The sequence below is a fragment of the Spermophilus citellus genome, assembly GCF_964194105.1.
Source record: "Spermophilus citellus genome assembly, chromosome: 9".
NCBI lineage: Eukaryota > Metazoa > Chordata > Mammalia > Rodentia > Sciuridae > Spermophilus > Spermophilus citellus.
The window spans coordinates 67227412-67250652 of NC_138191.1; the positions used below are offsets into that span (position 1 = coordinate 67227412).

At 38.2% G+C, this 23241-nt stretch overlaps 1 protein-coding gene across 1 annotated transcript in view; it reads right to left on the reverse strand.

The window, feature by feature from the left end:
• Positions 1-23241, reverse strand: part of DNAI3 (dynein axonemal intermediate chain 3) — a gene marked incomplete at both ends in the record, with an annotated part of 66725 nt that overhangs the window by 16758 nt on the left and 26726 nt on the right. Inside the window, 8 exons of the mRNA XM_081305608.1 lie at positions 10837-10924; positions 12554-12698; positions 14314-14387; positions 17169-17297; positions 18355-18438; positions 19548-19637; positions 22035-22159; positions 23017-23207. Of these exons, the coding sequence (XP_081161734.1) occupies positions 10837-10924; positions 12554-12698; positions 14314-14387; positions 17169-17297; positions 18355-18438; positions 19548-19637; positions 22035-22159; positions 23017-23207 (926 nt within the window). The remainder of the gene's footprint in view (positions 1-10836; positions 10925-12553; positions 12699-14313; positions 14388-17168; positions 17298-18354; positions 18439-19547; positions 19638-22034; positions 22160-23016; positions 23208-23241) is intronic.

The window sequence follows — 23241 nt, forward strand, 5'->3', positions numbered from 1 at the left end:
GAACCATTTCATTCAATCCTTGCAATAGCTTCCAAAGTGTGAATGTATTAATCCTCCTTCAAGGATAAGTAAACTGAGGTTCAAAGAGACTGAGTATTTGCCAAAGGTCTCAAAGATGGTGGTTAACATTTATTGTGCTGTTCTTAGAGCTTCGTGTGTATTCACTCATGTTTTCTTCACAATATCCTATGAGATAGTTATCTTTATATTTTACTCCCTTTATCTTCTCACTCTGTTTTCAAGCAGGTTAAAAAGTAAGGCAAAGAGAGGTAAAGTAATATGATCTGGTCAAATAATGAACAGTGACTTTGAGGTTTAAACCTAGACCATCAACTTCACAGACTTAACCACTCTACCACATTGTTTAGAAGAATATATGGCAGGCCCTGAAAGCTATTGTAAAAGAAGAGTTTCACAATCATTTAGAGCTAAGAATTCCTCATTAAAATAAATGGAGGATTTCTAAAAATCATTACAATTCTTCAAAGGACATTGTCACGGACCTAAAATGGGAGGCAAAAAGTGAGTAGTCTCTGGCCTCTAGATGGCGACAGAGCACGAGAAACTGACACTGAGACCAATTAGGTCTCAAAGAAAATGGAATATCCAGGACTGGTGATCCACAGTGGAAGGAGGGCCAATATTGGATCAGTAGCAAAATGTGCTGAAGTGTTTATGAGTGTGTTCTAGTTTAAGGGTCCAAGTCTGGCTAGAATAGGTAGATAACTGGCAGTTTGTCCAAAAAAGACCCAAAATACCATAATTGATTTCCAATTAAAGTCCTTAAAAATGGCTGTTTACACAGGAGGCGGAAAATGACCATATAATGACTGACTGCCTTTAAAGATTAAAAGAAAAAAATGTGAGCAAGATTCCTGGGATTAGCAAATGAAATTTACTTCTTTTAGGCACTATAGAATTGCCTGAAACATGAAGAACCAGGCATGCATAAGGGAACCTAAAACCAACTAGAACCTAAGTTGGGAATCCAAAAACATGTATCCATTACTGTTATAAACTGATTTAAAATGGCTTTTCTCTGAGAATCAGCTATAAAATCATGTTGTCTGGAAAGAGAACATTCATTTGATGATATATACTCTGGTTTGATGACATATGGGACATGCTGTAAGCTTCTTATTTATGTATTTTGATTTTTTATTGATGCATTATAGCAAGCTTCTTATTTTAAATAGGGCTTTCCTTAATTGGATGTAAATATGTGTCTATTTTAGTCTATACCACCAGAATATTAGCTCCATAAAAAACAGGGACTTATCTGTTCTACAGTTGTACCCTCACAGCCTGAGTCTTTGCAGGAATTTTATAAATATTTGTTGAATGAACTCAGACATCAATATGGAAATAATTAAAAATTATTCTTTAAAAATATAAAGGAGCACAATATTTCTATATAATACTTCTGGCCACATCTATTTTTATGCACTTATTGTTGAGTGTTGGCTGTGTCAACAGTAAAATGAAGTTTCTTTTAGAGATAAAAAAGGCCTCTATGTCATGAAATGGTACCATATTTAGACAGCCTTCAGCAAGAGGTAACTTAGGAGTCTAATATTTATAAAAATATGATGGAAAGAGAAATTATCCTCACTTAATGAATATTAAAATTGAGATTCATTTTTTTATTGTTGGTTGATCAAAACATTACATAGTTCGTGATATATCATATTTCACACTTTGATTCAAGTGGGTTATGAACTCCCATTTTTACCCCGTATACAGATTGCAGAATCACATCAGTTACACTTCCATTGATTTACATATTGCCATACTAGTGTCTGTTGTATTCTGCTGCCTTTCCTATCCTCTACTATCCCCCCTCCCCTCCCCTCCCCTCCCCTCTTCTCTCTCTACCCCCTCTACTGTAATTCATTTCTCCCCCTTGTATTATTTTTCCCTTTCCCCTCACTTCCTCTTATATGTAATTTTGTATAACCCTGAGGGTCTCCTTCCATTTCCATGCAATTTCCCTTCTCTCTCCCTTTCCCTCCCACCTCTCATCCCTGTTTAATGTTAATCTTCTTCTCATGCTCTTCGTCCCTACTCTGTTCTTAGTTACTCTCCTTATATCAAAGAAGACATTTGGCATTTGTTTCTTAGGGATTGGCTAGCTTCACTTAGCATAATCTGCTCTAATGCCATCCATTTCCCTCCAAATTCTATGATTTTGTCATTTTTTAATGCAGAGTAATACTCCATTGTGTATAAATGCCACATTTTTTTTTAATCCATTCGTCTATTGAAGGGCATCTAGGTTGCTTCCACAGTCTAGCTATTGTGAATTGTGCTGCTATGAACATCGATGTAGCAGTGTCCCTGTAGCATGCTCTTTTTAGGTCTTTAGGGAATAGACTGAGAAGGGGAATAGCTGGGTCAAATGGTGGTTCCATTCCCAGCTTTCCAAGAAATCTCCATACTGCTTTCCAAATTGGCTGCACCAATTTGCAGTCCCACCAACAATGAACAAGTGTACCCTTTTCCCCACATCCTCGCCAGCACTTGTTGTTGTTTGACTTCATAACGGCTGCCAATCTTACTGGAGTGAGGTGGTATCTTAGGGTGGTTTTGATTTGCATTTCTCTGATTGCTAGCGATGGTGAGCATTTTCTCATGTACTTGTTGATTGATTGTATGTCCTCCTCTGAGAAGTGTCTGTTCAGGTCCTTGGCCCATTTGTTGATTGGGTTATTTGTTATCTTATTGTCTAATTTTTTGAGTTCTTTGTATACTCTGGATATTAGGGCTCTATCTGAAGTGTGAGGAGTAAAAATTTGTTCCCAGCATGTAGGCTCCCTATTTACCTCTCTTATTGTTTCTTTAGCTGAGAAAAAACTTTTTAGTTTGAGTAAGTCTCATTTGTTGATTCTAGTTATTAACTCTTGTGCTATGGGTGTCCTATTGAGGAATTTGGAGCCCGACCCCACAGTATGTAGATCGTAGCCAACTTTTTCTTCTATCAGACACCGTGTCTCTGATTTGATATCAAGCTCCTTGATCCATTTTGAGTTAACTTTTGTGCATGGTGAGAGAAAGGGATTCAGTTTCATTTTGTTGCATATGGATTTCCAGTTTTCCCAGCACCATTTGTTGAAGATGCTATCCTTCCTCCATTGCATGCTTTTAGCCCCTTTATCAAATATAAGATAGTTGTAGTTTTGTGGATTGGTTTCTGTGTCCTCTATTCTGTACCATTGGTCCACCCACCTGTTTTGGTACCAGTACCATGCTGTTTTTGTTACTATTGCTCTGTAGTATAGTTTGAAGTTTGGTATTGCTATACTGCCTGATTCACACTTCCTGCTTAGCATTGTTTTTGCTATTCTGGGTCTTTTATTTTTCCATATGAATTTCATGATTGCTTTATCTATTTCTACAAGAAATGCTGTTGGGATTTTGATTGGCATTGCATTAAACCTATAGAGAACTTTTGGTAATATCGCCATTTTGATGATGTTAGTTCTGCCTATCCATGAACAGGGTATATTTTTCCATCTTCTAAGATCTTCTTCTATTTCTCTCTTTAGGGTTCTGTAGTTTTCATTGTATAAGTCTTTCACCTCTTTTGTTAGGTTGATTCCCAAGTATTTTATTTTTTTTGAGGATATTGCGAATGGAGTGTTTTTCCTCATTTCCGTTTCAGAAGTTTTGTCGCTGATATACAGAAATGCCTTTGATTTATGTGTGTTGATTTTATATCCTGCCTCTTTGCTGAATTCATTTATTAGCTCTAATAGTTTCTTTGTAGACCCTTTTGGGTCTGCTAGGTATAGAATCATGTCATCTGCAAATAGTGATAATTTAAGTTCTTCTTTTCCTATTTTTATGCCTTTAATTTCTTCTGTCTGTCTAATTGCTCTGGCCAGTGTTTCGCGAACTATGTTGAACAGAAGTGGTGAGAGAGGGCATCCCTGTCTTGTTCCAGATTTTAGAGGGAATGCCTTCAATTTTTCTCCATTCAGAATGATGCTAGCCTGAGGCTTAGCATAGATTGCTTTTACAATGTTGAGGTAGGTTCCTGTTATCCCTAGTTTTTCTAGAGTTTTGAACATAAAGGGATGCTGTACTTTGTCGAATGCTTTTTCCGCATCTATCGAGATGATCATATGGTTCTTATTTTTAAGTCTATTGATATGGTGAATAACATTTATTGATTTCCGTATATTGAACCAGCCTTGCATCCCAGGGATGAATCCTACTTGATCATGGTGCACAATTTTTTTGATATGTTTTTGAATCCGATTCGCCAGAATTTTATTGAGGATTTTTGCATCTAGGTTCATTAGAGATATTGGTCTGTAGTTTTCTTTCTTTGAAGTGTCTTTGGTTTAGGCATCAGGGTGATGTTGGCCTCGTAGAATGAATTTGGACGTTCTCCCTCTTTTTCTATTTCCTGAAATAGCTTGAAAAGTATTGGTATTAGTTCCTCTTTAAAGGTTTTGTAAAACTCTGCTATATACCCATCCGGTCCTGGGCTTTTCTTAGTTGGTAGTCTTTTGATGGTTTCTTCTATTTCCTCAATTGATATTGGTCTGTTTAGGTTGTCTATATCCTCCTGACTCAATCTGGGCAGATCATATGACTTAAGAAATTTATCGATGCCTTCACTATCTTCTATTTTATTGGAATATAAGGATTCAAAATAATTTCTGATTATCTTCTGTATTTCTGAAGTGTCTGTTGTGATGTTGCCTTTTTCTTCCCGTATGCTAGTAATTTGAGTTCTCTTTCTTCTTCTCTTTGTTAGCATGGCTAAGGGTCTGTCGATTTTATTTATTTTTTCAAAGAACCAACTTTTAGTTTTGTCAATTTTTTCAATTGTTTCTTTTGTTTCTACTTCTTTTGCTGTTGTTTTGCTCTTCTTTTTCTAGGATTTTGAGATGATTTATTTGTTGGTTTTTTCTTTTAAGGGATGAACTCCAAGCAATGAAGTTTCCTCTTAGAACTTATTTCAATGTGTCCCATAGATTCCGATATGTTGTGCCTGTGTTTTCATTTATCTCTAAGAATTTTTTAATTTCCTCCTTGATGTCTTCTATAACCCATTGATCATTCAGTAACCTATTGTTCATTCTCCAAGTGATGCATGATTTTTCCTTCCTTCTTTTATCATTGATTTTCAGTTTCATTCCATTATGATCAGATAAGATGCATGGTATTATCTCTACTCCTTTATATTGTCTAAGCATTGCCCTGTGACAAAATATATGATCTATTTTTTTTATTGGTTGTTCACAACATTACAAAGCTCTTGACATATCATATTTCATACATTAGATTGAAGTGGGTTATGAACTCCCAATTTTACCCCAAATGCAGATTGCAGAATCACGTCGGTTACACATCCACAATTTTACATAATGTCCTATTAGTAATTGTTGTATTCTGCTACCTTTCCTATCCCCTACTATCCCCCTCCCCTTCCCTCACATCTTCTCTCTCTACCCCATCTACTGTAATTCATTTCTCTCCTTGTTTATTTTCCCATTCCCCTCACAACCTCTTATATGTAATTTTGTATGGCAATGAGGGTCTCCCTTCATTTCCATGCAATTTCCCTTTCTCTCCCTTTCCCTCCCATCTCATGTCTCTGTTTAAAGTTAATATTTTCTTCCTGCTCTTCCTCCCTACTCTGTTCATAGTTGCTCTCATTATATCAAAGAAGACATTTGGTATTTGTTTTTTAGGGATTGGCTAGCTTCACTAAGCATAATCTGCTCTAGTGCCATCCATTTCCCTGCAAATTCCATGATTTTGTCATTTTTTAGTGCTGCGTAATATTCCATGTTGTATAAATGCCACTTTTTTTATCCATTCATCTATTGAAGGGCATCTGGGTTGGTTCCACAGTCTAGCTATTGTGAATTGTGCTGCTATGAACATCGATGTGGCAGTATATATGATCTATTTTTGAGAAGGATCCATGTGCTGCTGAGAAAAAAGTGTAACTGCTTGATGTTGGGTGGTATATTCTATATATGTCAATTAAGTCTAGGTTATTAATTGTGTTATTGAGTTCTATAGTTTCCTTATTCAACTTTTGTTTGGAAGATCTGTCCAGTGGTGAGAGAGGTATGTTGAAGTCTCCCATGATTATTGTATGGTGGTCTATTAGACTCTTGAACTTGAGAAGAGTTTGCTTGATGAACATAGCTGCGCCATTATTTGGGGCATATATATTTATGATTGTTATGTCTTTTTTGGTGTATGGTTCCCTTGAGCAGTATGTAGTGTCCCTCTTTATCCCTTTTGATTAACTTTGGCTTGAAATCTATTTTATTTGATATGAGTATGGACACTCCTGCTTGTTTCCGAAGTCCATATGAGTGATATGATTTTTCCCAACCTTTCACCTTCAGTCTATGTATGTCTTTTCCTATCAAATGCATCTCCTGCAGGCAGCATATTGTTGGGTCTTATTTTGTGATCCATTCTACTAGCCTGTCTCTCTTAATTGGTGAGTTTAAGCCATTAACATTTAGGGTTATTATTGAGATATGGGTTGTTCTTCCAGCCATATTTGTTTATTTATGTTACTAAACATGGTTTGTTTTCCTCTTTGATTATTTTTCCCCCCTTTACTGTCCTACCTCCCACTGTTGGTTTTCATTGTTATTTTCCATTTCCTCTTCCTGTAATGTTTTGCCGAGGATGTTTTGAAGAGATAGTTTTCTAGCTGCAAATTCTTTTAACTTTTGTTTATCGTGGAAGGTTTTAATTTCATCTTCCATCCTGAAGCTTAATTTCGCTGGTTACATGATTCTTGGTTGGAATCCATTTTCTTTCAGTGTTTGAAATATGTTATTCCAGGATCTTCTAGCTTTCAGAGTCTGTGTTGAAAGATCAGCTGTTATCCTGATTGGTTTACCCCTAAATGTAATCTGCTTCCTTTCTCTTGTAGCTTTTAAAATTCTCTCCTTATTCTGTATGCTGGGCATCTTCATTATAATGTGTCTAGGTGTGGATCTCTTATGATTTTGCACATTCGGCGTCCTGTAGGCTTCTAAGATTTGGGATTCTGTCTCATTCTTCAAGTCTGGGAAGTTTTCTCATATTATTTCATTGAATAGATTGCTCATTCCTTTGGTTTGGACCTCTATACCTTCCTGTATCCCAATGACTCTTAAGTTTGGTCTCTTTATGTTATCCCATATTTCTTGGATGTTCTGCTCATGGTTTCTTAACAGTCTTGCTGAGCTGTCTATGTTCTTTTCAAGTTGAAATACTTTGTCTTCATTGTCTGATGTTCTATCTTCTAAGTGTTCTACTCTGCTGGTAGTATTCTCAATTGATTTTTTAAGTTGGTTTATTGCTTCCTGCCTTTCTAGGATTTCTGTTTGTTTGTTTTTTATAACCTCTATCTCCCTGTATAGTTGATCTTTTGCTTCTTGGATTTGTTTATGTAATTCATTGTCGAAGTGATCTTTCATTGTCTGATTTTGCTGTCTAATGTCTTCCTTGAGACTCCAGATCATCTGAAGCATGTATATCCTGAATTCTTTATCTGACATTCCATCTGCTGCAGCTATTACCTCTTCTAGAGTTGAGTTGACCTGCATTGCTTGTGGTCCTTTCTTTCCTTGTCTTTTCATACTGCTCACGTTTCTTTCTGCTTGGTGAAACTGTTGTTTTTTTGAAATTTTCCCCCTATATATTTATATTGCTCTTGTATAGTTGAAAAGTCTCCCTTGCAGGGGCGGGCGGCGGCTGTGCTCCTCCTCCAATTGGTGTGACGTGTCTACCACGCCCGCGGACCCCTGGGCCTGTTTTGCCGGTCGGTCGCAGGTCTGCCTACCTTGCAGGCGCGGGAGGCGGCTCTGCTCTGCCCTTACTCCAATTGGGGTGACGTGTCTACCACGCCGGCGGGTCGCTGGGCCTGTTCCGGGCTCGGGAGGCAGCTCTGCTCTGCCCCTACTCCAACTGGGGTGACGTGACTTCCACACCGGCAGGTCGCTGGGCGTGTTCTGGGCATGGGCAGTGGCTCTGCTCTGCCCCTACTCCAATTGGGGTGACGTGTCTGCTGCGCCGGCATGCCGCTGGGCCTGTTCCGCTGGTCGGTCACAGGCCTGCCTACCTTGTGGACGCGGGTGGCGGCTCTGTTCTGCCCCTACTCCAACTGGGGTGTCGTGACTACCACACCGGTAGGTCGCTGGGCCTGTTCCGGGCGCGGACAGCGGCTCTGCTCTGCCCCTACTCCAATTGGGGTGATGTGACTACCACGCAGGCGGGCCGCTTGGCCTGATCTGCTGGTTGGTCGCAGGTATGCCTTCCTTGCAGGCGCGGGTGGTGGCTCTGCTCTGCCCCTCCTCCAATTGGTGTGACATGTCTACCACGCCCGCGGACCGCTGGGCCTGTTCTGCCGGTCAGTCGCAAGTCTGCCTACCTTGCGGGCGTGGGTGGCGGCTCTGCTGTGCCCCTACTCCAATTGGGGTGACGTGACTGCCACGCCGGCAGGTTGCTGGGCCTGTTCCGGGCTTGGGCGGCGGCTCTGCTCGGCCCCTACTCCAGTTGGGGTGACATGACTACCACGCCGGCAGGTCGCTGGGCCTTTTCCAGGTGCGGGCGGCGGCTCTGCTCTGCCCCTCTGGCCTGATGACAAAGTGAGAGAGACTCGGGTGTATGTGACTCACTTTCTTTACCAGGAGACCAACTCTTTCTGTCGCCACTGGTATCGATGAAGTTATCTCCTCCGCCGCTTTCTGATGACCTCAGATCTCTGCCATGTTGGTATCCCATGCAAATGGCAGCATTTCGTTCCCTTTGCTGGGTGACCAAAGCAACGGGTGAGTCCCTCACAAGCCCCGTCTCAATCCTGTTGCCACTGCCTATGAAGGCTCGGTTGGTATTTACCTCCACAGTATTCAGCAGGACCCGGACCGAGAAGCAGTTTCCGCAGGTTCTTTAGCCCTGGGCAGAGCAGTTCCGGGAGCTGGAATTTGGCCGCTCCGGGCTCGGTGTATGTTCTGATAGGAGCAGGCTCCAAGAAGCAGTTTCTGTGGGTTCTTTAGCACTGAGTCTGAGTAATTTGTCTGTGAGATGCAGGCGAATGGCAGCCTGAAATTACCTGTTCTATAGCTGAATGAGCTGCGATCAGTCGAAAACAGGGATGCTGACGTTAGCTCTCCAAGATGGTTGCCGCTGGCTTCCTCTGTGGTCTGACCGGTGTGGAGAACCGAATTGGACCGCTTCCTTCCCCGTCTCAAACCCAGAATTCAGCACTGAGTACAGTGATTGCACAGCTGGCAGGAGCCCACAGAATCCGCAGCGCTGTATCTTTTCTTTGCTATCTCGTCGTTTCCCAGCGCGCGCCGCAGACTCTAGCCGTGGGGCGATTTGCTGAATAAGCAGCGTGACTCTCCGTGCGGACAAATTGCTCACATTTGAGCCCCCATAGCTGATCCTTGTGCGATGAAAATCCTTCCTCTAGGTTTTGGAGCACCCCAATTTTGCTGGAAATTCCTAACAAGATAGCTTTTAGCCATTCTAACTCGTCATTCTCCCTCACAGTGACACGGTACATGGGGGTGATGCACTCCCTTCGCCCTAGATTCATTTGTTTAAAAATATATTATCATATCTCAGTGCATTTCAAAAAATATACTATAGAGAGACATCTGCTTTAGGTCAAGATGGAGCAACTGGGACTAAACTTAGGCTATCTCACCTAAAAAAAAAAATCACAAAACACAGACAAAGTATACGAAACAATAATATTTAAGGTGCTTGACCTCAGACAACAAAGGGCAGTGATATCTGAAAATTAAGGTTAAAAAAAAGATGACAGTTTTAAATCTGTTAACAATCACATTAAGTATAAATGTTCTAAATATCCCAGTTAACATACAGACATGACCAGGCTGGACTAAAAAATAAATAAATAAATAAATAAATAAATAAATACCCCAAAGAAGGGTTCAATACAAAGACACAAATAGGCTAAATTTAAAAGGCTAAAAAGGGTACTTCATGTTTTTTCACTAAAAGAAAACTGGAATGACTATAACAATAGTAAACAAAGTAGATTTTGAAGTCAAAGGTATTACCAATTAATCCAGAAGACATTAATCTTGGGATTTGTGTATCTAATAACAGGGCTTCAAAAATAATTGAAACAAAACTGATAGAACTATGAGAAATCGAAAAATCCACATTTACATTGGAAAGTTTCAGTGTTGAAAATCAGAAAGAATATAAAAGACTTAAATAGTCTCCCTTTATCTGTGGTTTGCTTTCTGTAGTTTCTGTTACCTGTGGTTAACTATGTTCAGAATATATCAAATGAAAATTTCCAGAAATAAACAATTCCTAAGTTTTAAATTGCATATCATTCTGAGTAACATCATGAAATTTCACACCATCCTACTCCATCCTACCTAGGATGTGAATTTTCCCCTTGCCCAACATATCCACCCTGTATAGGTTACCTGCCCATCAGGCACTCAGTAGCCATCTTGGTTATCAGACAGACTGTGGTGGTACTGCAGAGCTTGTGTTCAAGTAACCCTTATTTTACTTACTAATGGTTGCAAAGTGCAAGATTAGTGATGCTGGCGATTCAAGTATGCAAAAAAAAAAAAAAAAAAACCATAAAGTGCTTCTTTTTAGTGAAAATGTGAAAAACACAATAAGATATTTGGGGAGTGAGAGAGAACACATTTATATAACTTTGATTCTAGTATATAGTTCCATATTGAAGCGTTTGATTTTCTGTATTATTTTCACAAGTTAAACTGTTTTAGCAAGTAACTCACCTTGGATATAATCAGATACAGATGCCCAAACTATTAAATGCCTTTTTAATAGGCAAAAAGCAGTTACCTTGTGTTTTGTAAAGAAGATGGTCTTCAGTCAGGCTTATCTTGGTTGGGCAGAGGTCTAAACTTGTTTCCCCCTTAGACAGCTTTATCTTTTGGGAGAACATAAAGGAAAGCTATGTTCTTTCATATCAAGAAAGAAGTTCTTATCAAGGATAACTTAAGATATCCTTAATTTTGCCTGTCCCTTCTGACCTCAGATTGTGAGAAACCCACCAACCTCTCCCTCCCTTCCTGCTTCCTTCCTCCCAGGCGCTTTTTACCATGGAAAACACCTAACCCACATTTCTAAAACCTTGCTGCAAAAGGGAGCTTGTCTGGAGGCACATTTCCAAATCCCAAAGTTTCATGTTTTGTTATCTTTTTGAAAATGCCTTATTCTACTCCATAAGAATCCTTATTAGTTTTAATATAAAATGATGACTCAATCTTCTGTTCCCTAAATATTTCAATTAAATGAGACGCCAGGAAGTTGTAGAGGGACCTTTGCATCTACCTGACCTCCACCAGGTTCCATCAGGGACATATGTAACTCTAAGTTTTCTAGAAGTGGCCTTGGGCCGCCCTCAGATCGTGGTGGCCAGAATGGTAAACTGTTTCACTTTAGGTTTTTTCCTTCATGGCTCCTTCTCTATTTTTCTATCTCAGAATGTTTGCACATGTTGTACAATCATTCTTTTTTTTTAATATTTATTTTTTAGGTGTAGATGGACACAACACGACTTCTTTATTTTTATATGGTGCTAAGGATCGAACCCGGGTCCCCATCGTGCTAGGCGAGCGCTCTACCGCTGAGCCATAATCCCAGCCCTGCTTGTTTTAATTATTCACCACTCAGTAAATTCTACCCCAGAAAATTTCTAATATTTTCTTTCCAATTCTTTCCTGATTACTTCAGGGATATTCTCATCCCTCTATGCTCTCTCATCCACTAGGGGCATATTTAATAATGTAGTTCTTGTGATACTTATAAACTAAAAGAAAAGTATTAAGTTTGGAATTCAAATTAGATGTTCTGGGCTGGGGATGTGGCTCAAGTGGTAGCGCGATAGCTTGGCATGCCGGGCCGGGTTCCATCCTCAGCACCACATATAAACAAAGGTGTTGTGTCTGCGGAAAAACCAAAAGATAGATATTAAAAAAATTCTCTCTCTTTAAAAAAAAAAAATTAGATGTTCCAAAGAAAAAGCCCATTCACACTTACCATACACGGCCTTGGCCATATTGTTGTCAAGGTAAATAACTTTTCTTTATACTTTGTAATTCAAGATGTATACAAATAACTTTCAAGTTCTGTTTGGGCTAAAGTATTGCAACTACATTATTTCTTACTATTGATATGCAAACTATGCAGGATTTTGACAGTATTGGGGAAAATTAGCTTTTCTAGGCTAACTTGGGAAACTACCCATTTTTGAGTAATGGATACACAACTGAATAATTCTTACACAAACCATTTGTAAGCTGTTGTTCATGGTTTGCTTATATATGAAATATCAATCTCAAGTTCACAATGATTTTGATTTCTGATTTGCTCTAGGCAAGCATCAAAATAATGCTCAATCAAGGAATACATTGTTTGAATGAGTTCATGAATTTTCAGGTCCTGTGTTAATTTGAGCTGTTTTACTTTTAGAGGCTGTGCATATGTATGTGTTATTTATGCAAAATATATAGTGTACATAAGTAAATAGGATGGCTCTAACCCCATACTACCTCACCTTAGCGAGAGGTTTCCAAGAGAGATCTAGATGCAAAAAAGTAGGTGGTACATCAAAAGGAATTTCAATACTTTCTTCTTTCTTTTTCTCTGTTGGCTGAGGGGTTAAAGGTTTCTGTGGTCTAATATCCCAGAAACATATGGTGCTAAAAGAAAGTTGACAGACATCTTTATTAAATACAATGAAGAGGTTTAGTCTCAGCACCAACATCAGTGCTGATACACACCAGCAATCTGACTGTGGCTGTTCTAAGGTCTCTGAAACTAATTTTTTTTTAAAGAAATAGGACAGGTTTTTATTTCACAGTTTAGGGGATTATACCATATATTAGGTTTCATAATGACCTCCCTTGTCTAGAGATTAATATTGCCATATGTGAGAACAGAGTTTAGAAACTGATGCAGTCTTTTAAATATGAAATTAAGATACGTCTTATAAGCTAAAAATTCCACCCATTTAAAGTGTATGATTTAATAGATCCATCAGGTCTCCCTTGCTCATAGCTGTTGCTCAGGTCACTTTTTCTCCTGTCAGTTTGTATATACTTCTGCTGTCTTTAATAGTACAATAATAGTATTTAAAGGCTAGATAAATAATAAACTCTACTGTGGGAGACCAACTTTACACATGACTGAGTCACACTCCCTGGCTGGGTGCTGAGGTGCTCAGTCACAGAAATGTGGCAGAGCTTTCCCCACCCTAGGATAGAATCTTCCATGGAAGTGCCTTGTGTGTGTCCCCTTCTCTTACTGTGCCCTTGGGTATGGCCTACCCAGGTGTCAGTCAACCTGCTGACAGTGGACATCATGAAGATAGACTCAGCCCCCTGAAACCTGACCCCTTGCCTCATTTGAATAGCTTCCCTCAATAAAAGGGGTCAGCGTGTGCTTTCTCTCTCTCTCTTTCTGCAGACCCTTAAGATCAGAGGAGCCATCACAGCGACCCTAAACAAAAAGGTACTTGTGTCTCTTGTGTGGTTATTTCGTGCAGCCCAGTTAGCCCAGTTTATCTGGAGTGACCCCTGAGCCTTTTAGTGGCGCGAACAAAAACCCAGCACTCTACATATTTCCTACATTGTTACAAATTCTTGGTCCTATAAATTAAAGGACAGAATTTTATTTAAATGATTATTCACTACCAAGTTGCTTATAAAAACACTTTTTACAAATGTACAAAGAAAATGGAAAAACTCTTCTACTTTTTAAAAGCTTTCCCAATGAAACGTTATAATCTCCCTAAATGTGAGATAAAATTGAATGTAAATATCACACACTGCAAATTTATAAATAAGAAAATGTGAAGAAGCATAATAACTATAGATAACATTATACACTGTTATCAACCATGAATCCTGCTTAATTCCCTTTTGTTTTTAAAACAACATACCTACTGCTATAAAAATATTTTTACACACTAGTAGCAATCTATACCAGTCTGCCCTTGAATTATATTAGGGTTAGTTGTTATAATAAAGATGAGTTGGGCTGGGGATGTGGCTCAAGCGGTAGCGCCCTCGCCTGGCATGCGTGCAGCCTGGGTTTGATCCTCAGCACCACATACCAACAAAGATGTTGTGTCTGCCGAGAACTGAGAAATAAATATTAAAGAAATTTCTCTCTCTCTCTCTCTCTCTCCCCCCCACTCTCTCTTTAAAAAAAAAAGATGAGTTAAGGAGCACAAGACAATGTTCTTAGGAACAAATAAGAAAAAACAATACATTGGGTGAAAACATTTTAGGTAATGTTTGAAATAAAACATACCAATCTGCTGAACATGTGGCAAGCTGACAGCATATTCCATTTCGATTCTCAAAGACAGAGCCCATTCTGTTAATCTATTTTTTAATGCAAAAAAAGTTAATTCTGTATATCTAGAAAAGTAATAATTTTTTTCTCATAGTTATTTTTATATTTTTAATTTTCCTCTTCTATTTTAATATAAATTTTAATAAAGATCATAATACTACCACAAGAGTTTGGAAAATATGTCTTAAAATCAAATATGATTTTGTCATATATTCTTGCCCAGTCACAGAAACATTTTTAACATAGTTTTAATTAGAACACATGTAAATTTTTATCCTCAGAATTTTCATTTCACATAACTTGAACATTTACCTGGATATATGATGGATTATTTTAATAGTTTCATAATGTATAGATGATGTACTATACTTTCATTATTGTTGGAGTGAAGACCCTTTTAGTTCTTTTATATTATCAATTGTGGAGTTAAACATAGCAGCTTTTATGAGGTGGTTGAGCAAGTAAAATCAAGAAAAGAGGCTAATCTTGGTGACTGGGATAGGAAGAAAGGAGGGGTTGCTGGGACAAAAGGATGGCTACTTCCAGGCCAGCCTTAGCAATTCAGTGAGCCCCTGTCACAAACAAACAAACAAACAAAAAGAGGCTGAGTGTTAACTAAGAGACCAGTGGTGTCCAGTGTCTGTAATTACTGGCGTAACTCTGCAAGTACAAGGAGGATCTGCAGGAGAGTTGATGACTCCTCCTTGTCCTAGAAGCTCTTAAATCTCAATTAACTAGCTGTCAAGGCCAAAGCCTTTGGAGGCAGCTTGAGAAGATGTCACTCTTGAACTAATAGGGAGACATGATTTCCCCAGTTCCCTTCCCTCCTGATAGGGATGAGGAGCAGAACAGTGAAACAAAGGTGGGACTTCCAGCAGCAAATAAGCGGTGAGAGCAAGAGTGGAAGAAGAGGACAGAGGGGCTCTGGTTAGGCCTGGAGGCAGCACAGGAGCTGGGCAACCACAGACGAGGCTGACACCACTGTGGCCTGAAGGCCTTCAGGTTGTGGAGCTGCGGCCAACTTCCCCTTGAATCTGATAGTCCGTGCACCAAGATCTCTCTTTGCCGAGGCTCCCTGTTGCATGAAATCAGGGCCCTCAAGAGATGTGACTGCTCTGGGGTTTTATGTTTTAAAACTAAAAATTCCTAAAACCATAATATTACAGAAGCTTGGAGAGCAGAAAGCCTTCAAATCAAACAGAATGCTACTTTGGCTTCTTTTCCAATCTTCTTTCATGTGCACACTTTGACATGAGTCTTTAGGGTGTGCATGTAATATTCTATCTTGAGACACAAGATAAATTGAATCAAATATGATTTGGATCATTTCTTAAGTTGAATTCCCAAAATTGGAATTACTGGTCAAAAAGCTTGAAACTTTGGATGACTTAAGAACTACATTGACTAATTGCATTCTAGAAATTTCATATGTCAGTCAGCAATGGTAATGGACAACATTTTTAACCTTTCAAATACTACTTTGTATTAAAGAGATTTCATTCTTTAAATTTTAATTTAAAAATGAAATAGATTCAAAAGAGTAAGTTATCTTTTCTTTATTAATTTGTTTGATATTAGAAAGGCTGGGTGATTTTCATGTTGACTCGCTGTTTTGTTTGGTGTATGTTTTTGCTTACTTATTGAAAATTTTTATAATAACATCACATTTAGTACAAATATTTTCCTCCATTTCATTATTTACATGTTTTTAAATTTATTTTGTGGTGCCAGAAATTGAACCCAGGACCTCATGCATGCTGGCCAATATACTCTATCACTGAGGTATACCTCCAACCTTGCCTTTTACTTTTAATCTAGAAATTTAAATGTGTATGCTTTGAATCTGTCGATTTTTTCCTTTATCATTTCTTTCATCATTAAAAAGCTTAAAAAACTATACCCATTCCAGAAATCTGACTGTTTTTTTAAAAATATAATGTTATTTCTATTTAAATGTATTGTCATTTGAATTAACTTGTGTGATGTGAGTTAAAAGAGAGTTATTTTTCTTGTGTCATAACTTCCATTATCATATGTAAAATTTTTCAAAATAATAGAAACTGTGTATGAATTGTTTATTTTGGTCTATTATGACTTTTTAACAGTAGTTTTGTTTTACATAATCCACTTGAATACCTGGTTGAGCTAGTAACTCTCAAAAACGAATTTCTCAGAATGTTCTTTGATATTTACACTTGTTCATTCTTTAAAGTACACAGCAAACCCTAGTGTCCTTGAGGGAAAACATGTGGGGAGCTTGCTTGTTTTCAAATTCATAAAACTACACTTTGTAAGGCTGGAGTCAAGCTCAGACCCTCAGTTGGGGTGGTCAGCCAGGCATGCTATTGTGTGGCTAATCTTCACTAGCAGCCCTTTGACACACACAACTCAAAAATGCCTTGGCAAAGCTACACCTTACAGTGTGTCATAGATCGTTAGGGTTGCCTCCCCTAAAGACCTGAGATCATAAATTCTAAGTCCACAAATGCTAAAGGAGTATAATATTTGCACTTAAGTTTTGCATATCACACCCTCATTTTCTCCACCATCGTACCTGTATCAATGTTGATACTAACTACAGTTTTCGGTGGTTAAAACTATACCTAGTTGGAAGATTGACCTTATTCGAATCCCCAACTTCTGACACTGATCTGGAAATGGTGACCCAGTTTTTGATGTTAGGCTCCTGTTATTCACCCCACCCCCCCAATTTAAATATAAATGAATTATTGACTTGAAATACCTACTTTGGATAAAATCTGAAAATTTATAATCCAGCAGGAGAAAAGTATAAAGCCATCAAGACTCACCTCGAATGTGTCAGGCAGCCAGTGTATATCTGTAATTATTTTCTTATGTCCACTCTCTATTGAAGAAACAGCACAGTGTCTGATGAAGTTGGACTCTTTAGGACTTTGTGGTTCAAGGAGAAACATAGGCTGAAGAAATGTTAAAGTCACATTTCAGAGAGCTGATGAGTGAACTCAGATTCTACTCATCATTTCAATTAAAATTAATAACTTGAAGATATATCAGTTCAAGGGAAAACATAATTAGTGTTTTCTCTATAGTGTATATTTATGTAAGATTCTTGATTTCCCCTTAAGTTTAGTCTAAGATTTTATTTCTAAACCTAAGTATTATTGGCACACTCCTGAAAGCATCATTGGTCTATCTCAGTCTTTTTTTTTTTTTAAAGAGAGAGTGAGAGAGGGGAGAGAGAGAGAGAGAGAGAATTTTTTAATATTTATTTATTTTTTTTTAGTTCTCGGCGGACACAACATCTTTGTTGGTATGTGGTGCTGAAGATCGAACCCGGGCCGCACGCATGCCAGGAGAGCACGCTACCACTTGAGCCACATCCCCAGCCCGTGGTCTATCTCAGTCTTGAAGGAGAATTTCCATGTGTGCACAGAATGTGACACTGACCATACCTTGGGGTTCCAGGGTGGGGGTGGGGGTGAGGGTGGGTGGGGGGATGTTCAATATGGTGGCCAAATACTGAGTCGGGAACAAGAAATATTTTTCCAGTGCTTTTTAACAAAATCCACAGCCTCACAAAATTATAGTGTATTTTGACCAGAAAGGATTTGAAATCCATTTCATATATGAGAACTAATTCCTGATGAAATAAGATGATATGTCTAAACTCACCCACTGTGAGGCAGAGCCTGGATACCTGGCCCTCTGTTCAGGGCTCTCTCAATGACAGCACATAATATAAATCACTTGGTCTCTTTGTTTACTTAACAATAACAACAACAACAACAACCCTCCCCCCAACATCTGGTGGGATAGATGATGCAACTTGTTTTGTTGCACTTTTAAAGGGTCCACACAAATGCAATTTGGAACACATCTATGAGAAAATGGGAAGGCTTAGGAAATAACATTCTTTTTTCTTTTCTCTACTGAGTCTTTGTTAAACTCAGCAACTTTTTTGATGAATTCCTAAATGAGAAAAAAATTGCAAGTAAAAATTTTTAGAAAACCAACCTTGAGTGTGACCTTTTTACTTTTGCCACTCGCCTTAATGTTTTCTATGTGATCTGCAAATGTGGTGATGTCCCACAAGACGATCTAAAACAGAAATAAATGTTTTTTTAACACTTTCAGGAAACAGCTAATTGGATCTTAAAGATTTCTTTAGAAAACTATTGATATGCAGCCTGATAAATCAGTCTTCTTAAGTGATAATCAAATTTAGTCTATATCTTAATAAGCAACTTTTGAAATGAATATTAAAAAAGAATGTTTTCTCCTTTCTAAAAGTTCTTCAGCCATTGGATTTTTCTGCTTGTGATAGTAAATGCCAATGTTTTAAAAAGATCTAGATGAGTATCATGTACTTTGCTTTGCTTTGGGAGGAATTCTTCTCCTGTACTTGTGAATGTACAACTGCTATAGACCCAGGGGAAAAGATAATTTTCCAAAATTCTCCAGAATTAAGTTCTCCAGAATTAAGTACAAGGCTGGTAATTGATGATTTCTATTTTTTTGGGGGGGAGGAGGGGACTACAGGGGCACATTACTACTAAGCTACATCCTCAACCATTTCTATTTTTTTTTTTTTTTTGAGAGAGTCTTGCTAACTGCCTGGAGTCATGGGGACTATAGGTATGTGTTTCTGTGCCCAGTAGTTGATTTTTATTTAATTGAATATTATTGCCAACTTCATTTTTGTATATACCTGGTCATTTTCTTGAAAAACCAGAATAAAATAGAATATACAATATTAAATTAGTTTCAATGACTAAAAGTTTCAATCTTTTTTTTGTATATATATATTTTTTTCTGATGAATTTTATTTAAATCTGTATCATCCTCTAATAACTACTCACAGGAAATTTTCAGAAGAGGTCTTTTTTTTTTTTCATGAAGTGGTAATGCTTGTAGCTATTTTTCTTCCATGGATTCTTATAGAATATGTGGCTCTATCCCAGCAAATCCAATAGAGTTGACCTAATTTTTGTCAATCATTGTAACTGGGTTACTCTGTGAACACCTCATATACTGTTACCATGTCTCACACATCTTCATCCCCTGGTTCCTGGCAGGGTGACTGGCACTCAACTGTCAATGCTTTCTTCTGCTGAACTTAATTTTTAAGTTAGTTCAAAAAAACTACCGAATCAAAATTTATAGAATGTTATCTACATTAATAAGTGACTAAAATATTCCATAAATACCTGTCCATTTATACAGCCTCCAGCAATGATGTTAGGGTCACTCGGACAGAAGTTGAAGCAGACGATATCATCAGGGCTCTCCAGCATTAGCTAAAGCAAATCCCACAAATGGAAGAAAGAGCGAGAAAACCTAATAAGATCATAGCTAGTAAATAACATTAAGGTGGTTTGAGGTCTAATTTTATAGCTGTCTATAAGCAATGTGCATTAGAGTTCATTCTCAGAAATCTATCTCTGATTGGAAGGTGCTTTTGTGGAATATTATCATGGACATTGGCCATACCTATGATAGTGGGGATATTTTCAAGGGCACCTAGGTCTTCTCCCTTGCCTACTTCTAACATGCCTCCTATGTAATGGTTGTCACATGTTAGAACTTTTCTAAACCAAAGGACTATGAAATTAGTGTTTTTGTGAAGTGTGGTAGTCAGTTTTACAACAGCAGGATATTTACTTTTGTTCTCTGATGTATACCTAGCCTGGCACATAGTAGACACTCAAGAATAAAATTCCTTCAAAAACAGAATATGGGGCTATTGCCAGTGATATTTTAAATTTTATAATAACACAGAACCCATAAGGTGAAAAGTAAGTTGAAGGAATAGTTACATTAACAATGTTTAGTACCAGTGTAAAATGCTTACATGGTTACTCTTCTTCAATCACAACAGCAAAAACAAACAAACAAATAAATAAATAAATTTTAAAAAGCCCCATTAGGCTGAGTGAGCTAGCATTTCCCACCTGGGATTAGAGTTAATTATCTTCATTTATTCCGTACTTTGTGGATTCTAGAGAAACCTCTTTTTTTTCTCTCTCTCCTTCCTCCCTCCCCTCCCTCCCTCCCTCCCTCCCTCCCTCCCTCCCTTCCTTCCTTCCTTCCCACATGTTAAACAAGCACTTCACCATTGAGCTACATCCCTAGGCTTTTAAATTTTATTTTGAGACAGGGTCTTGCTAAATTGCCCAGGCTAGCCTTGAACTTGTAATCTTCCTGCCTCGGTTTCCAAAGTAGCTGGGATTACAGGCATGTGCCACACCATGCCTGGATTAAACGTTTACTTTTGAAAACAAAATTGTTAAACACTCTCTTACAGTGTTGATTAAACAAAGACAAAATGAAACAATTTGCATTATTTCTTAAAAGATTATGTGCTTGTGTTTTTAAAGCTACTTTTCCAAACAGGAAAGGACAGTCTTTCTTTCCTCTTTCTTATTGCCTGGAAGTTCAGCTGTACTTTCATAGTAAGGAGTGGAGAGTATTTCTGCAAGGCAGTAATGTTAAAAATCCTCTGTGGCGGTGGGGTGGTGGGGGGTGGTGGGGTGTGTGTGTGCTGGGGTTGTGGCTCAGCAGTAGAGTGCTCGCCTAATCCTGGGTTTGATCCTCAGCACCACATATAAATAAGTAAATAAAAGTAAAGTTATTGTATCCAACTACAACTTAAAAAAAATCCTCAGTGGGAGAATGGCACTATCTTTGCGATAAGTAGATTAACAAAGAAGAACTAGAGATCTGTCATTTTGATATCTGGGTCTGTAATAAAATTTCTAGAATCTCTGACAGTAAAATTGCCATAATTCCAATGAATTTGGGAAGAAGCAACAAGGAGGGGCTAGGGATTTTTAAGGAAAGCCTTATAGTAACAACATATTATTATATTTAAGAATAGTACAAAAACTTAATCTAACATTAAAAAAAAGCACCTTCCACTAAACAGAACTCTTATTGAGCAGATACTGGAAACTAGAACCATATGAAACAAACCTAGACTTCAGTCTCATTTTATGAAGATTGCTGTGTGTTTTAGTTTGGTTTGAGTGGTGTGTGTATGTGTGTATGTGTGTGTGTGTGTGTGTGTGTGTGTGTGTGTGTATGTGTCTAGGTTGGTTGGTTGGTTTAGTTTTAGTTAGGCTATTTAAAATTGGGAAATTTTCACACAAAATCTTAAATTACTGATTCTCTTGACAAAGGGATGCCCTGGCAACAAGAGAGCTGAACAGTACTGATCCAAGGTAGATAGGTCCTGTACTTGGGGACATAGTCCTACTCCTTCCACCCTCTTGCTCTCCCATACAACCATCTTTTCTCATTTCCGCCACCTACTGGTGTTTCTTGGAATTGAGGAAATTCATATGAAATAATTGAAAATGAAATAATACAATTGAAAATCAATTTGTATTTGAAAATCAATATTAAATAAACCCAGAAGAGTTTGTTTAAAAAAAAGGTTTAAAATTTCTATTATAACCATTTTTTTTAAAAAAATATATTGCTTTGTTCAGCACACTGTTTCAATAAACTCACCATAAACTTTAATTTTGCTCAAGTTGGATGACATGCTAGGCATTAAAGAAATCCCAATTTCATAAGGCTTTACAACATTAATTAAGTGGTAAGAAAGTACTTTGCACTTAGAAAAACTGCTAAAGATATATGACAAATTAGTACCTGAAATTTCCTGGTTATGTGGGTAACTTGTAAATTACCTGAGGATGTATGGGATCAGAGAAACTCCAGAATAAAATCAAGGATGGTTGCAGCAATAATTTACCAGAAAGCTGGACTCTCTCTTCAAAGGAGAGACGCTCGGCCATCGACACAGCGATTATCCCTGAGTGAAATGTAAGGAGATATTAGCATTGGCAGCAATAGTAGGTGGAGAAGAGCTTCCAGCTTGTGCTCTTCTGTGTAGCAACTATTAAAAGATTTGGTAATAAAAGAAAATGTTGCCAGGCATGATGTTGCACACCTGTAATCTCAGTGACTCAGGAGGCTGAGGCAGGAGGATTGCAATTTCAAAGCCAGTCTCAGCAACTTACTGAGGCCCTAAGTAACTTAGTGACACCCTGTCTTAGTAAATGAATGAATAAATGAATGAATGAATGAATGAATGAATGAGTGAATGAACAAATAAATAAATAAAGGTCTGGGAGTATGGCTCATTGGTTAAGCTACCCTGGGTTCAATCCCTGAAAAAAAGAAAATGTTTCCTTTTGTATGTGTGTGAAAAAGGGCTGGTGGGGAGTTTGAGGACAGAGTGAGCAGGGACTTCGTGGTTCTGCCTTCACATGTTCCTCTGCTTCTCAGCTGCCAAGCTCCTTAAAGAAGGTAAGTGTTCTGTCTTGCCCAGCAATCCTGGAGGCAGAGTGTGAGGAGGAATGAGTCCAGTTGGGGAGTCCCTTTGCACTGCACAATTGAGTGACCTGAACAAGTCACTTCCCAGAGTTGAGATTTGGTCCTTTTGTTGTAAAATAGAGGCAGTAATATGTGCATGTCGCATGGGATTGCTGGGAGGACCTGTGGAAGCAAAGGTGTTTAGCAGGTACCTGGCACTCAGCAAACGGAATTGGTTTTGAAATTGATCTAGTTTGATCTAATTTTACATAAATTTAAAATTGATCTAATTTTACATAAAAAGCAAGGCTATTTGATTTCAGCACAAAAGGGAATCCATCATTTCCGTCTCACCATAGATAGTTGGGTGCCAAGAGATGTAGCTAATCATTTTATCCGTGCCACTATGAAGGTCAGTAAAGGACTGGTACTCTTTCAGGTGGGTGTCAGTTTTGTCTCCAAAGGCACCTTCTTCTTCTGCTAGGCGCTTCCAGTCTTCAATGAATGTGTTCATGATTTCATTTTGCTGCAGGGCTATTTCAACACTATTTTATTCAAGAAAGCAATGAAGATGTTGGA